Source organism: Calonectris borealis, chromosome 11 (genome assembly GCF_964195595.1).
Source record: "Calonectris borealis chromosome 11, bCalBor7.hap1.2, whole genome shotgun sequence".
In the NCBI taxonomy this organism is placed as follows: domain Eukaryota; kingdom Metazoa; phylum Chordata; class Aves; order Procellariiformes; family Procellariidae; genus Calonectris; species Calonectris borealis.
Window position 1 is genome coordinate 1,006,224 of NC_134322.1, and position 13,656 is coordinate 1,019,879.

Consider the following 13,656-nt stretch of genomic DNA (forward strand, 5'->3'; position numbering starts at 1 on the left):
TAGTCTCTGTTGCAAAGGATACAAATCCAGCCAGAACTATCTAACAGAAACAGGATCCCCCTGCAGAAGTTTGTATCTGTTATTCTTTCCAAAACTTGCGGAGGCAAATCAAGGGTAAAGCAGTCACATGTCTCTAAGGGTGAGTCTTTTCCAGGAAAGGTAACATGCACAACAATAAACTTATTGAGCAGAAGTATGCATTTGTTGTTTCCAAAAGACAGTATCCTCAAAGAGAAAACTGAAGACAGACCTGTAAGTTTAAAGATATTTTAGGATTATAGCAATACTTTTGATTTGTAAAGATATCTCAAGAAAATTACAGCTCAAATTCATTGCCTCTGCTACCATCTTAATAAAAGTTGGGATTGGCGAAGGGGGGGCTTGTTTTGTTTTAAATCTCACTTTCTATGTCAGGAGCACTAATTTTAGAACAGTTTCCTAAAACAGTGTAGGCTTTTAAAGTGGACAATACTATGAAGAACACAAAAAATCATCACAAAATAGTACTTCAGTCAGCACTGAAAATAAAACCTACAATCTTTGGAAATAAAAATACTTCAGCAAGGGAGGCTGTTTAAGAACATGTAAAACATCACAGGTCTAGGTCCTGCAAAGACTGTGCATTCTAACTGTACACTACGTTTGCTAAGCATAGAACATAAGGTTAAACATATAATTAGTCTTTGCAGTATTAGTGAGAAGCCCTGCCTCTGTTTTCTTCCCATCAGTTCCAATATTAAAGGGAAAATTTGAGACAGCAGGGTTGCGTGAATATGTTTTATTAAAGTTTATTTTTAACTTTTTATCATCCAAACACCTTACCCTACAACAGTTTAATTCCCTCTAACAATGTCTTCTTTGAATACAGAAATGTCTGCATTATTTTTCAAGTTCATTAATACTGCTACTGATCACTTTAAATAAATGTGACATTATCTGACACTTCCCTAGTTTCAGTCCTACTGCCTCGAGTTGTTTCACCAGCTGAAGCAGAATTAGACCTATAATTTCAAATATGGAATACACATTGAAATTTACTCACTAATGTTTTTAACTTCAAGGAGCTTTTTAAGTGTATCTTCCTTACAACTGTGCAGGGGAATTGGGTTGTATTTTCCATCTTCTATAGTGAATTCATAGACAAACAGTTCATGACTTTTACTAAGAGCCAGTATTTTTGTCTTGTCTGCTTGTAGATCATCATCTTCTGTATTCTCCCACATGAAGCTGAAGATACAACATGCAGTGTGTTTACTGACCTTATTTTGTTTCCACATTTCATACATTAAACAGTTCTGGAAGTGTACCAACGATGGACAGTGTAATTTTAATCTTTTGCAGTAAAGATTCTGCCGCCACCCCATTCCTCCCCAATACTAGAACATATTTCATCCCTCACAGAGGCTGCAAGACAAGAGAGCGTTTGAGAAATCCCTATTTCTCTTCCTCTCAATACAGGGTTTTTCTATCCTTGTGTTTCTTTCCTTTAGTCATCCATGACACGTGCCACGTGAGTGATGCTCTGCTTCAGGACTTCTAGAACAAGGAACACGAGCACTGCCAGCTAGGGAGAAGCAGAGCATATTGCCCATTTCCATATGTTTTGCCTCCCCATTGCTTGGACTGAGAAACTCTTCAGGTGTCTGACTCCACACCTGCTCTCGTATGGAGAGGGGAGCAGGCAGAGAGGAAACAGCTAGAAGGCCACTTAGGATGGTGCAGCGTGAAACACGAGACTAGAGCACTGTAACAGCGTTGGTATTGCTTGACACTGCCGATGTTTAGAATTGCAATGTGACTGTGGTTTTGACTCAGCATTAAAAGCTACTAAAGCAGATGAAAAACATCTTGTGATTGCTGAATGTCACGCACCAGAGCTTGCCCCGACCAGCAGACAAGGAAGTCAAGCAGTCAGGGCACTATGAAATTTTAAGTCAGCAACTCGACAAAACCAGATGAATTTTTTGTTTGGTTGGTTTTTTTTTATATACTGCAATGAATACCCCCACAACTAAACAAATGAGTAGATATAAATCAACGTTCCCTCCAGCAATGGGATTTTAAGTGGAGAGCATCCCATTTCAAGGCAGGATTTGAAAGCCCCCCTCAGTCTCCTGCAGCTTTCAGGGCCTGCCCGCGCCTGTGCAGGACTGCTCCCTTTCGGGGAGCGCCCCCAGCCCCTGGGGTCCACCCGGCGCCTCTCACCAAAGCACGGCGACGCCGGAGGACCCGTCCCAGCCTCCCCTTCCCCTGCTCGCCCCCTTCCACTTACTCAGCCCAGGCTCCCGGGAGGACGCTGCCCCGGGCCCGGCCGCCTCCGCCCGGCACCAGGGACTCCAGGTAGATCCCACTAGGGACCACGAGGCTGCCCAGAGCGTCCTGGCCCCTGTTCAGCCGGACCCAGGCTGCGTCCCGCAGGGAGCCCTGCGCCTCCCCCGAGAGGGGCGCCAGCAGTACACGCAGCTCCCGCTTCGTCCCGTCCATCCTCCTCAGGGAGGGCCGCCAGCCCTGGCCTAACGGCCACCCCGGCCCGCCGCCATCTTGGACGGAGCAGCCTTTCCTTCCGGTCAGCTGACAGCGCTGACCAGTGCCCTGGTGCGACTACAATTCCCAGCAGGCACCGCGGCCTTGCGCCGGCGGGCGGGGGGACAATCCGAGCTGGGAGCTGTAGTCTTCATGAGGGCCTGCTGCGGCGGGCGGGGAGCGGCCTGCCGCCACCTTCGCTCCCTGCGGGCGGTGAGATCAAGGTAGGCGATTGCCTCCGGGGGCCTTTATGTTCATCACAGCACCTGGGACAGCTGAGCCGTTCGAAGCAGCTCGAAACGTACAGCAAACCTACCCCTAATTCCTATTATCCAACCCGTGCCTCTTCCTATTAAATCTAGCAGCTCTAGCTTGGAAAGTAAATCATGACGGCTCCCTCCCCCATGGTCCTTTAGTTGTTACCGTTAATTGGAAAGTGTGGGCTTCCTTGGGGAAAAGCCCGGCAGACCGGGGAGCGTTTTTGCGTATGCGGACGGGCCTGCCGGCGCCATGGCAGTTCCACAGAGCCCAGGCACAGCCCACAGCGCTGCCCGGGGTTGCCGAGCCCCCTTGGGCAGCGCGCTGAGACCCCCGGGAACAGCCGCTCCCCCGCAGCAGCAAAATTCCGCCAACGCTGAGGGAACGGTTAACCACGCCCCCGCCCGGCCCCCTGGGCGGGGCCTCCGCAACATAACCCTGCCCGCAGGCTCTCACCAGCCTGTCCCCGCCTCTGGGTGGGGCATCGGCAACCTCGACCCCGCCCCCAGACTTGGCCTCCTAGCTCCGCCCCGCGAGGAACTTCCCGTTGGTGGCGGCGGCGGCGGCGGCGGCGGCGGACGGTGGCCGCGAGGGTCCGGTTCGCGCTCTCCCATGGCGGAGCGGGAGGATGTCGCTGGTGTTGGGGCTGCTGTCGCACACGCTGAGCAGGGTGCTGTGGTACTCCGGGCTGCGTAGGGGCTGCCATGCCCCCCGGCACCAGGCCATGGAGCAGGAGAAGGCGCTCGAGGTTTACGGTGACTGTCGTGGGGCTGTGGGGGTTCAAGGGTCGCCCCTGGGGTGAGGGGCCGGGGGGCGAGGGTCGTGAGGGGCTGTGGAGCGGGGTTGGGAGGGAGCGTGCGGCGGGGGTCTGAGAGCGGCCCTGGGGGCCGTCGGTGCGGTGCCCTTGGGGGTGTGAGGTGGGGGAAGCCAGGCCCTGCCCAGCCCTGGTGGGGGGCCGAGGGCTGTGAACTGGGGTTGAGTGGGTGGGAGCGCTCCTGCGGGGTCCCTGAGGGGCTGGAGTGAGGGTGGCTGCTCGGTGTGGGGCGGGAAGGCAGTCTGTTGGGCTTACTTGAGAACTGGAATCCCTGCCAGGGCTGCGGGGTGGGGAGGGGTTTCCCTTGGGGTGCCGGAGGGTCCGGGAGGTGTCGAGGGAAGGGGGAGGGCCTTCTTGGGTGCCTGCTAGCTTTCCCGAACCACCCCGCCAGCCCCAGGCTGTGTCTGGAGGTGGGGTGGATGCTGTGACCTTGGGACGGGGCGTGTGCCATGGTCACTGTTAGGGTCCTGGGCACGGAGCGCAGCGAGAGGACTGTCTTAATGCACCGCTTGGCTGGTGCGTGGTGCGGCTGCTTCCCAGCTCCTGAGCCTGTGGGAAGGGGGCTGGACGGCTGCTGGGCTTGCTCAGTCCCTGCGCTGGGGGGAGTTACCTTAGTGTTTCATCACCTTAGACAGAAGAGAAGCTGCACACACCTGGAAAGGCAAGTAATTCCAGAAAGGTCAGCCAGATAGTCCAGCGAAATGGAGATTTCTGTTACTGAATGACTGAGTTTTTTGTAAAATATGGAGACATTTTACCTCTGGAAATGCTGCATCTAGGATCTTAGAGGATTCCAAAAACATTGTCAAGCTTTGAGGCACTGTTATACTGTAGGCAATTAGGAGTAGTGTGACGATTCTATGCAGTACTGTATACAGTTTTATCTAAAAAGAATAAAAGAGGAAACAATGTCAAACAAACTCAATTTTAAAACTTGAGTGATGTTTAAATATAGGTACTTTAAAACATTAGTGGCTCTAAGTAATAACTTAAGTTATGAACCTTAAGCATGTAAGTAGTCTCATTGATTTCAGTTCATCCGTAGGGTTATGCTTGTGCATGGTCTTTGCAGAACTAAAGCATCTGTCTGTGTAGATTTAAAAGACCAGAGACATCCATGAAGTACTGCTGAACTAAATCAACTTCAGTGTTCCTCTCACTGCTTGGTGAAGTAATTGATTTCTTCTTTAAGTGGGCCTTTTCACATAGAGGATAAAATTTAAAAATAGAGGAAGAAATGTATCAGAAATTACGAGGAAATGTGTATGTGAAGATACTTCTGTGGTATGTATATATGAATTAATTTCAGTTGGACTAGATGGTCGTTGTACGTCCCTTCCAACCGAACTATTCTATTCTTACGGATAAAATACCAAAAGTCATTTCAGTGAGAATTCCCCTGCTTAAAATCAAATCGGGCTAGATGTTGTAGGATCAAAAACATTTTCTTTAAGTAGTCTTTCTGTTTGCATTGAGATGGTTCTTTGGCTAGACTTCTGTAGTTGTCTAAGACTTTAAGCAAAAAGTGATACTAGAGACAGAACAATGGAAAAAAGATGAAAATACTTTTTAGCGGTCTGACAAATAAGACTATTAATCTGTTTCATGGAAAACATTCTAATACAGCTAGGCAGTTTGTTTGCTTGTTACCATCATGATCCCTAATGTAATTGAGGGGGCAGTTATCAATTCTTTGGGAACGCAGAATGAATAGCCTTGTGGCATCTACTGTGTCTTCTAGGGTTGTAATTCAGCAGCATCGCATCCTTATGTAGAGAGAGAAACAGAGGCTAGGGGCTTCAGAATGATTCAAGCAATTGTCTGCTTCCCTGAAAACTAGGGAATGGGGCTAAGTTCTCTCATTCATCCCAAATTTTGTTTTATGATATGACTTACTTTGGACAGCAAGTGTTTCCCGGCCCTGCTGAAAGGATTACCTAGGTTTTGAGAGCAATTTGAGTAGCCCTTGCAGGAGGGTGAGAGGTTTGAGAAGGTGAGGTGAGTACCAGGAGTGAAAGCTTATACAACTGTACAAATGTCTTTTCCTCCCTCACACGTCAGAGACTTTAGGGTATTCCTGCACGGATGGAGTCCAGACAGACATGAACTACTGTTCCTGCCTGCTGGCTGCCTTCTTCCTTCCTGCCTGGAAATAATATAGCACTATTAGTGCCATGTTGCACTATGGCTGTGATGCCTGCGGAGAGGCTGGGCCTATCAGCGTGATGGCAGGAACGCACTGAAAGCAGCTTTGCAGCCCTCAAGTTAAGGGCTGGGTGGGTCTGTCTGCACCTGAAGATAGACTGAAGACCCGTGGTGAAGGCGGGTGTCCCATTTGCTTTCGCAATACAGTTAGCTATTGTACTGGAGCTATTGGTAGGGCTACACTAAAAAGAAAATCACTACAGCTAGCTAAAAATACCTCCCCGTTCTTTTTTTTTAACCTGTTTTTTTAAAGTGATCTTAACCTGTATCCTTTTAGTTACCTTATTTATACCAGAAATGTTTGTACTTGCATTTCTAAGGGGCAAACAACTGCATACAAGGCAGAAGCGAGTGAGAGGTGACAGCTGGGAACTTCCTAGGTTTGGCCTTCGCTGTCAAAATTAGTGTCTCTTCAAGTTATGCCGTGTACGTGGCACAGATGTGAATAGGCTAGAGATCTCATTGCCTTTCCTTCTATGCTACATTACTCAGCAAATACACTGAAATGCAGAGACTTATTTTTTCAGGCTCTTAAGAAATTTATGCAATTCATATACTCTGTGCGTTGTTTTTCAGTGCCCTATAACCAAATATTGTAGCTTTTGAGTATTACTTTAAAAACTTTTGCTCTATGGAAAAAGCAACAATAAATGTAATTCTGTTTCATTGTACGATGAAACCTCCTTAAGCTAATCCAGAACACGTTGCTTCTATAAAAGGCAATGCTGCTTATCATTTTCTATACAGGTGTATTAAAACTAGTTGATCTCCACATTTTACAAGCTAAGGAAGTGACCATGGATACAGATAAATATGGATTAGTGCATTATTTTTGTATTGGCTTTCCCTAAGATGGCTTCAAAATCTTAGCTGTGAGGCCAAGGCTGGGAAGTGGAGAGAAGATGATGAGAAGCAAATCTGGCTTGTCTTTTTAATAAGTTAGATTTTGACAAAACTGAAAGGCAAGCAAACCTATCTGAAATACTACATCTATGTATATCTTTTGGGTAGGCTAACATTAAATGACCTGTAGTTCTGAAGGTAATACATATCCTTTAATAGGCATGTTTTGATTTCTATTTATTATAATGGGATTGTAAAAAATAATAGTAAGTTTAGAACTGGAACGTGAAAAATACGTGCACAGTGAACAATAATTGCCTCAGTTTGCCCAGTTCTGAAGCAATTTGTGAGATAATGTATCACTGATATTTACAGCTCTACCTTTGCTGAAGAGGAGCAAAATAAACAATGCTGGGAAGATGGTTTCTAATAAAAGTACCTTTTATTAAATTCAGGAAAGCTACTTAATTGTTGGTGACTTGTCTTCTGCTTTAGATATAATCCGTACTATCCGGGACCCGGAGAAACCTAATACTTTAGAAGAACTGGAAGTGGTAACAGAAAGCTGTGTTGAAGTGCATGAGATAGGTGAAGATGAATATCTGGTTATCATCAGGTTTACACCAACAGTACCTCATTGCTCTTTGGCTACTCTCATTGGTAAGATTTCTATTTCATTAAATCTGTAACAATGAGCGTAAAGTTAATTTTAGGTTGTCTGAATAACATCAGTCTTAGTTAAAATGCAGTATTGCTTTGCCAGCAGTTTGACCAGGAATTCAATCTTGAGAACCCTACTAGCAATACAAACAAACAAAAACCAGAAGAAACGTGGGGACATCCATCTGTTTTTAACAAGTTAGGGAAACTCTTCAAAGAGAAGCGCTCAAAAATCTACTGGGAAGTGGTACAGAATTCCTTCTTTATATTTTCCAAATTATTTTAGTAATGTTAAATTAAAAATTTTGTCAGCTCTTAAATTTAAAAAAAATGTTAAAACTTTATGATTGTTTCCCTTATGGGCTGTTCTCCATTCCCACACATGTACAAAAAACCCCACGTGCAATCCAAGAATACAAAAAAAATTCTGGACTGTTAGGAGTTTGAAAGCAATTAAGTTGAATGAGAATCTACACTGGCTTATTTTGCTTTTTTTTTCTTCCCTATTATTTGTGGTGAGATCACATCTGAAAAATCACGTCTGAGATCTCTGAAATGATTTGTTTAAATGTACCAAGGTTAGCAACTCTTACCTTTATATATAAATACTAAGTTTTCTCAGTCTATTTTAAAGATTTAAGGGAAAATAAGTCTTTAATTTAACGAAGTAGTACATGTATTTATGCCCAAATAAATCTTTGCAGCTTTATGTAGAAAGTAAACTATAGATAGTAAAGCATTAGCATGCCAAACAGTAATAATTTATTTATAGTTTGACCCTGTTAGGAATGTCAGTGGGTTGGGGCTCAGACCTGAGGATCAATGATGTACATGTCAAATCTTAAACTTCGTGCTAATCATGTTCTCAGCACTTAAATGTCAGCCAAGTCTTTGATGTCTGTTTGATTGTGCAGTCGTTATCAATATTGTGTGACCTCTGGAGCATAGTTCCTCATGCTGTTACAGGAAAGGGTTATGGTAACTGGTTTAAATAGTTGGGTAGTATATGTAAGAATGTAGGCAGTACACAGTTTTTTTTTCTGAACTTCCTTATCTGTACAGAGTAATCTAAGCTGGTAGTTCTTTTGGGGGGTGTTTTCTATTGCTGTACCACTGGCTCAGCCTGAGGACAAACTGGGGCTGCAGCATGGCTTTGTCTGTGAGTAGCTCATCGCAAAGCCAGGCCTTGTGGGGAAACAGCAATGGGCTCGTGGTAGGGGTGTCCCCAAACTTGGATCTCGCTCCCAAAGGTGAACCACAACACTCCTCTGCTCAGTCTGTACGTCAGACATTAAATAGTGAAGTTATGAGCTTGAATTGCCCCCAAGTCATTGCAGGCTTGTGTTCTTCAAGCAATTTATGTTGGATTTTTTAACAAATGTTGGAAAACAAAACAAGCATTCTTGTCAGTACAGATGCAGCCACAGTGACAGCCAGGAAGCTCTATCAAAAATATAGAAGAAAGCTGGAAATGGAGGGATTTGTATTTAGTGTTACTAGAAGGTGTTTAGAGACCAGAGACCTCCTAACCTTGTAAGGCAGGTATGAGCTTAACTGAGAAGCTACATCCCAAGGGTCAAACCACAAATTATTTAGTCTCCTCTGTGGCTTGTGCTGCTCAGAATATAAAAGGAGAACGTTGTCAACCATACTGGTGTTTTCTGATTGTTAAATATGGATTCTCTGAAAATGCACCTCGAACCTTGAATTTTACAAGAAAATCTCTTATCTGTTTTGTTTAAACAGGCCTTTGTTTAAGAATAAAACTTCAGAGATGTTTGCCTTTTAGACATAAGGTAAAGTATCTGTTCTTTAAGCTCTAAGCTACATGAATGTATGCCAAGCTGTCTTTAGAAGAGTGTATGCTGCAGGATCAAGTAACGTGCAAGCTGTGATCAAGGATGGGGTCTTTATAAAGCTTGTCATTTGCCTATAGAGGGAGTGAATGTTGCAGTACAGTGTAGCACGTGGAGGGATCTGTGAATAACTGTGGTTCTTCCTTTCCTTCACAAAAGACCGTTTATTGCTGCACTTCTGAAATACACTGTGTTTCAAGGGATTTCCTCACCAGCTGTCATTTGGGTTCTTGCTTGGTGGAAGAGAGGGTGTTTTCAAATCCAGTGTTACACAGAACCAAAGTCATACTCTTGCCTTGGGGAAAATGAATTTGGCCTTCTGCAATATTTCAATGTATCTGAGCATAATAAATATAAAATATTAGTACTTACTGACTCTGCTGTACCATTTGGAATATCTGAGAGTTGTCTCCGGTGGACCAACCCTCTGTGAGCGAGCCCTGAAAGCAGGAGAACTACTCTGTCGTCAGTTAGAAACGGTTAAGGGGAGTTCCACTGCTTTATGTAGGCATCATCTAGGAAGTAAAAACTTCAGAACAGGTTTGTTAGAGTTTAGAAGAACTGCAGCACTCAAAACTGGAACTGCATTGAGGAATCTCTTTATGACCTGTGTCTTAGGAATTGTTGTATAGATGGCATACGGTCCTGACCTGGTCAATATACTGTCCCTAACAGGGGCCAGCCCTGGCTACGCTGCTGGAGTGTAGGAAACTGTATAGGAAACGGGGTTAGTGTATCCTTAAAGAAAGCTGTTTGAGTCTTAGCAGGAACCAAGAGTAGAACTTTAATGACAAACATAGCCTTTTATAGGCCTTTAGAAACTTGCCTGAAATAATTTAAAGTATAAATTCATTAGCTTAGGATTTCCAGTGTTGATTTTTTCTGTTGTTGTTTTGTTTTTAATAGTTGCTAGCTTCATCTTTCCAGTTAAATGGTGTAAAGTGAGACTTAATTTCTAGAAAATTGTGTAGACAGTGATTTGTTACGCTGGACACATGGTAATAAATAGGTTTAGTTTAGTGAGATAAGATAAAAGACATAGGATTTGTTTACTTGGTTTTCCTTTGGTACGTCAGTTTTATGAGATTTCCGTGCAGCTCAACACGTGAGGGTTTTTTTGTTGTTGTTTTTCCCAGGCCTGTTAAATGCATGAAGGTGATTTAGGTCTGTTTAGATTCTGGTCTTATAATCTTTTCCCATGCAGGAAATAGATACTGCATTACACTACCATTTTCAAATAGAATATCTGTGATTCTTATCATTGAGCAAAACTTATTAGGAATATCTTCTTAGGAATCTCTTCCTAAGGATGTCTTTTGAAGAGTGCTTCGCTTGTGAAAGTGACACTTGCATTTCTGGTGGCTTTTAAACAAATTGTTCCTGAATTGTGGCCTGCAGCGAACTTGTTGGAAAAGCAGTGCCAATTCTCCACTCTGTTTCCAGTAGCCTAACTGCAATTACTTTTTCACAAGAGCAGTTGATATTAATGAGGAATGAATGCCTCCATAATTTTAAAGAGAGGTTATTGGGGCCTCTCTGAAATGGGGGAGGAGATTGTCTTGTGAGCGTGTTGCAGTGAAGTCTAAGATCAGCTCTTGTCATCGTTCCTCCTCTTTTGTTGTCTGTGAACATTTTTAGAAGTAGGAATTACATGCATTGTATGTGTATTGTACAATTTTTTCTCCCAGTAATGAATATGTTCAACTGTTGATGTATGCATCTAACATTAACGATCTCTCCTCTAGCTGGAAATCTACATATCTGAAGGTACACATTCCACTGAAGAAGACAGTAAGTAGAGCTTATGAATGCGTGCAGCTTTAGACTGCGTGTTTGTTCTTTTGAGAAGTCCTTTTCTTCCTCTACCTTGCTATCCTTCCCAGAAATGAATACACTGTTAAAAGCTTTAAAATGAAACATGTAGTTGAGGCTGTTTCAAAAGCTGTATTGGTACTGTGAACATATGCTTGTTGTCGTTGTTTCTTTTTTTTTGAACAAAGAACCCCTCCTAGTTCTTGCAGATGTTGAGTTGTGTTTATAACAAAAGAAGTTGCTACTGTGCTGCTGAATAATGAATGTGAAGAACTTCCTGACTGGTTGATCTTGCTATCTTAACATCATCATAACAAAAATATACGTTTCTCAGTCAATGTTTAAAGTAAAACTTGCAGGACATCAAAATTCTTTCAAAGCTGTAGCCAATCACTGGCTTAAACAGCTTTGTCCAGGCAATGTCCCAGGCTTTTTTGTTTTAAGCATTAGACACATTTGTATGGGAAAAATCTGTTGTTTTGATTAATTGATTAGAAATTGAACCTGGAGAACTTGGACTACTAATTGGTCACAGATTTCACGTTTGATTTCAAGACATGTTATTAGTGCATCTTACATTCTTTTCCTAAACTGGAAAAGTAACAAAAATGTTTGGTTTCTGATGGTTTTTTGTGGCTGACTTTCATTTGCTTTGTTCTCAATTTCCTATTAATCCTCTGTCCTTTCACTACTGGCTCTTGAGCACCCTCATATTCTTCTTGTCTTGTTGTCCTTCTATTGTGTCTGGCACAACCTTCTTGTTCTAAGCCGTGCAACTTAAATGGCTGCCTGTACAGTGCTTTATCAGCTATTGTACAAATTTCAGTTGTGGATATTATGCAAATAACATCTTCCACCTAAAAAGAAAATTGGAAAGAAAGTTGACACAATATACTATTACTGTACAGCAGCATTTTCTCAGTCTTTGAGCTGGCCATTCACCAGATTTGGAAAATCTTCACTGCAGTATGATATCTAGCATTTCTCATGTTGCGGATGCAGTATGTGTAAAGTACCACTGAAAACTGCTTCTGACTTTACCTTTCATGTAATGTTTTGCAGTCAACAAGCAAATCAATGACAAAGAGAGAGTAGCAGCTGCGATGGAGAATCCAAACTTGCGTGAAATTGTGGAGCAGTGTGTTACAGAGCCTGACTAGTAGCTATAATACCCACAGAGTTATCTTTTTTGATACATTTCGTAAAATATCTTTGTTTAAAAAAAAAAGAAATTAATAATAATCAAGGCCTTGAGTTTAATACTTGAGTTCTTTTTATCTTCCACATTTTTTAAAAGAAATTGTTTATAAGATAGATTTAAATTATGATTAATTAGTCTCTAAAATAAAGTGAAGTGTATAGTGTTAAGAGTTTGTAATTTCTGGTGTCCAGAGAAATATTTTATGATTAAAAACAAAACAACACATATGTATTGCCTTCTGATAGACATTGTGATATAAATTCAGTTTTGGAAGTTAAATTTCTACATTGTTTCAATCACTGCACTGTAAAAAATAAAACAGATTCTTGTATTGAAATGCCGCTTTCTGAGTTCAGAAATTTTCTTTTTTTTTTTTCCTTTAAGCTTAGGTTTAGATTTCTGTTAGAGAAGGAAACATTTCATTCAACTTCTTTGTTGTTGATAAACACATTAAAGCTGAAATGAATTCAGAAAAAGAACTGGGAACCAAGGGACTGGACTAAACAAGGTAGATTTTTACTGGGACACTATTCCTGCTAAATATTTGCTTTTTTTCTCTGTAAGTACATGTTTCTGATTCTGCAGGTTTTGCTTTATAATTATCCTGGGGGTAAAGTTTTCCTATGGACAAGATCTTGCCAGTTTGATCCTGCTTTTTCTTATGATTTACTTGCAGCGTGGAAGGTGAGAATCCCACAGCCCTTCATCCCTATGGTTCCCACTGTCCTGTTTCTTTTTGCTGCTCCCTCGCTAATCTTATCTGGGCCGTCTGTAATGTTGCCAGCTGTCACATGTTTTACAAGTTCCCTAGGGTTAGTTTCCATTGCAGCTGTGGATTTGACCATGGATTTACCTTTCCCTGAAGAATTGGGCAGATATTTCTCGCTCAGCTGTCCTCCCAGTGGAAGTGGTGTTCAGTATCTGCCATGCAGCCACCGGAGGGCCTCCGTGGTAGATGTATCTGCAGGGAGAAAGGCTGGTGCCACCCATCTCATGCCCCGTGGCGCCTGACAAACGATTCGGGTATCCCAGGGGTGCGCTCTCTGGCCAATGCGTAGTAGTTATCCCCTGCAGTGGTTCACGGGAGATTTAGGGAGCCATTGCTCCATGAAACAGTGATTACTCTAGTGGGCTTGTACTTGGTTAAATGGTGAGAAATCCTTGTTGTTCAGTGCAAACATCTGTCGAGATTTCAGGGATTTGTAACCATTTTAATAATAAGCCACATAAAGCTTTCCTGAAGGCATAAAATGGTTGAATGGATTCCAGCTAGGCTACGCATTATAAACAGTGGGGGAAATTTTTCCCTTTGTAAAATAGTATACTGACACGTTACAGCTGTGCCAACAAGAGCGCATAATCTCCCTACTTTCAGTGCCAAAGTTATCTTAAAAAAAAAAAAAAAGGAGGGGTGGGGGGAAGAGAACAATCCCTTTTCCATAGGTTACTGCACATCTGCAGAACTGTCAGTTCTAGTGTATGTG

At 42.9% G+C, this 13,656-nt stretch overlaps 2 protein-coding genes across 3 annotated transcripts in view; one reads left to right on the plus strand and one right to left on the minus strand.

Moving 5' to 3' along the window:
• The window catches only part of SPG11 (SPG11 vesicle trafficking associated, spatacsin), a 35,749-nt gene extending 33,179 nt beyond the window's left edge, over positions 1-2,570 (minus strand). The window contains exons 1-3 of the mRNA XM_075159673.1: positions 2,273-2,570; positions 1,043-1,227; positions 23-250 (exon numbers count right to left, since the gene is read on the minus strand). Coding sequence (XP_075015774.1) covers positions 23-250; positions 1,043-1,227; positions 2,273-2,484 — 625 coding nt within the window. The 5' untranslated portion in view covers positions 2,485-2,570. The remainder of the gene's footprint in view (positions 1-22; positions 251-1,042; positions 1,228-2,272) is intronic.
• A 726-nt stretch (positions 2,571-3,296) lies between these two features.
• On the plus strand, positions 3,297-12,509 carry CIAO2A (cytosolic iron-sulfur assembly component 2A). 2 transcript variants are annotated; one of them, XR_012675140.1, is made up of 6 exons: positions 3,306-3,536; positions 7,139-7,303; positions 7,824-7,881; positions 9,050-9,099; positions 10,905-10,950; positions 12,034-12,509. XR_012675140.1 is itself a non-coding variant. In XM_075159672.1 (5 exons), exons 1-5 carry the CDS (start codon positions 3,410-3,412, stop codon positions 12,129-12,131), a joined length of 486 nt encoding a protein of 161 aa, XP_075015773.1. In that variant the 5' UTR covers positions 3,297-3,409; the 3' UTR covers positions 12,132-12,509. The 2 variants fall into 2 exon arrangements, 1 of the variants encoding a protein (XP_075015773.1); XM_075159672.1 differs by lacking the exon at positions 7,824-7,881 and having other exon boundaries at positions 3,297-3,536.
• Positions 12,510-13,656: the final 1,147 nt, after the last annotated feature.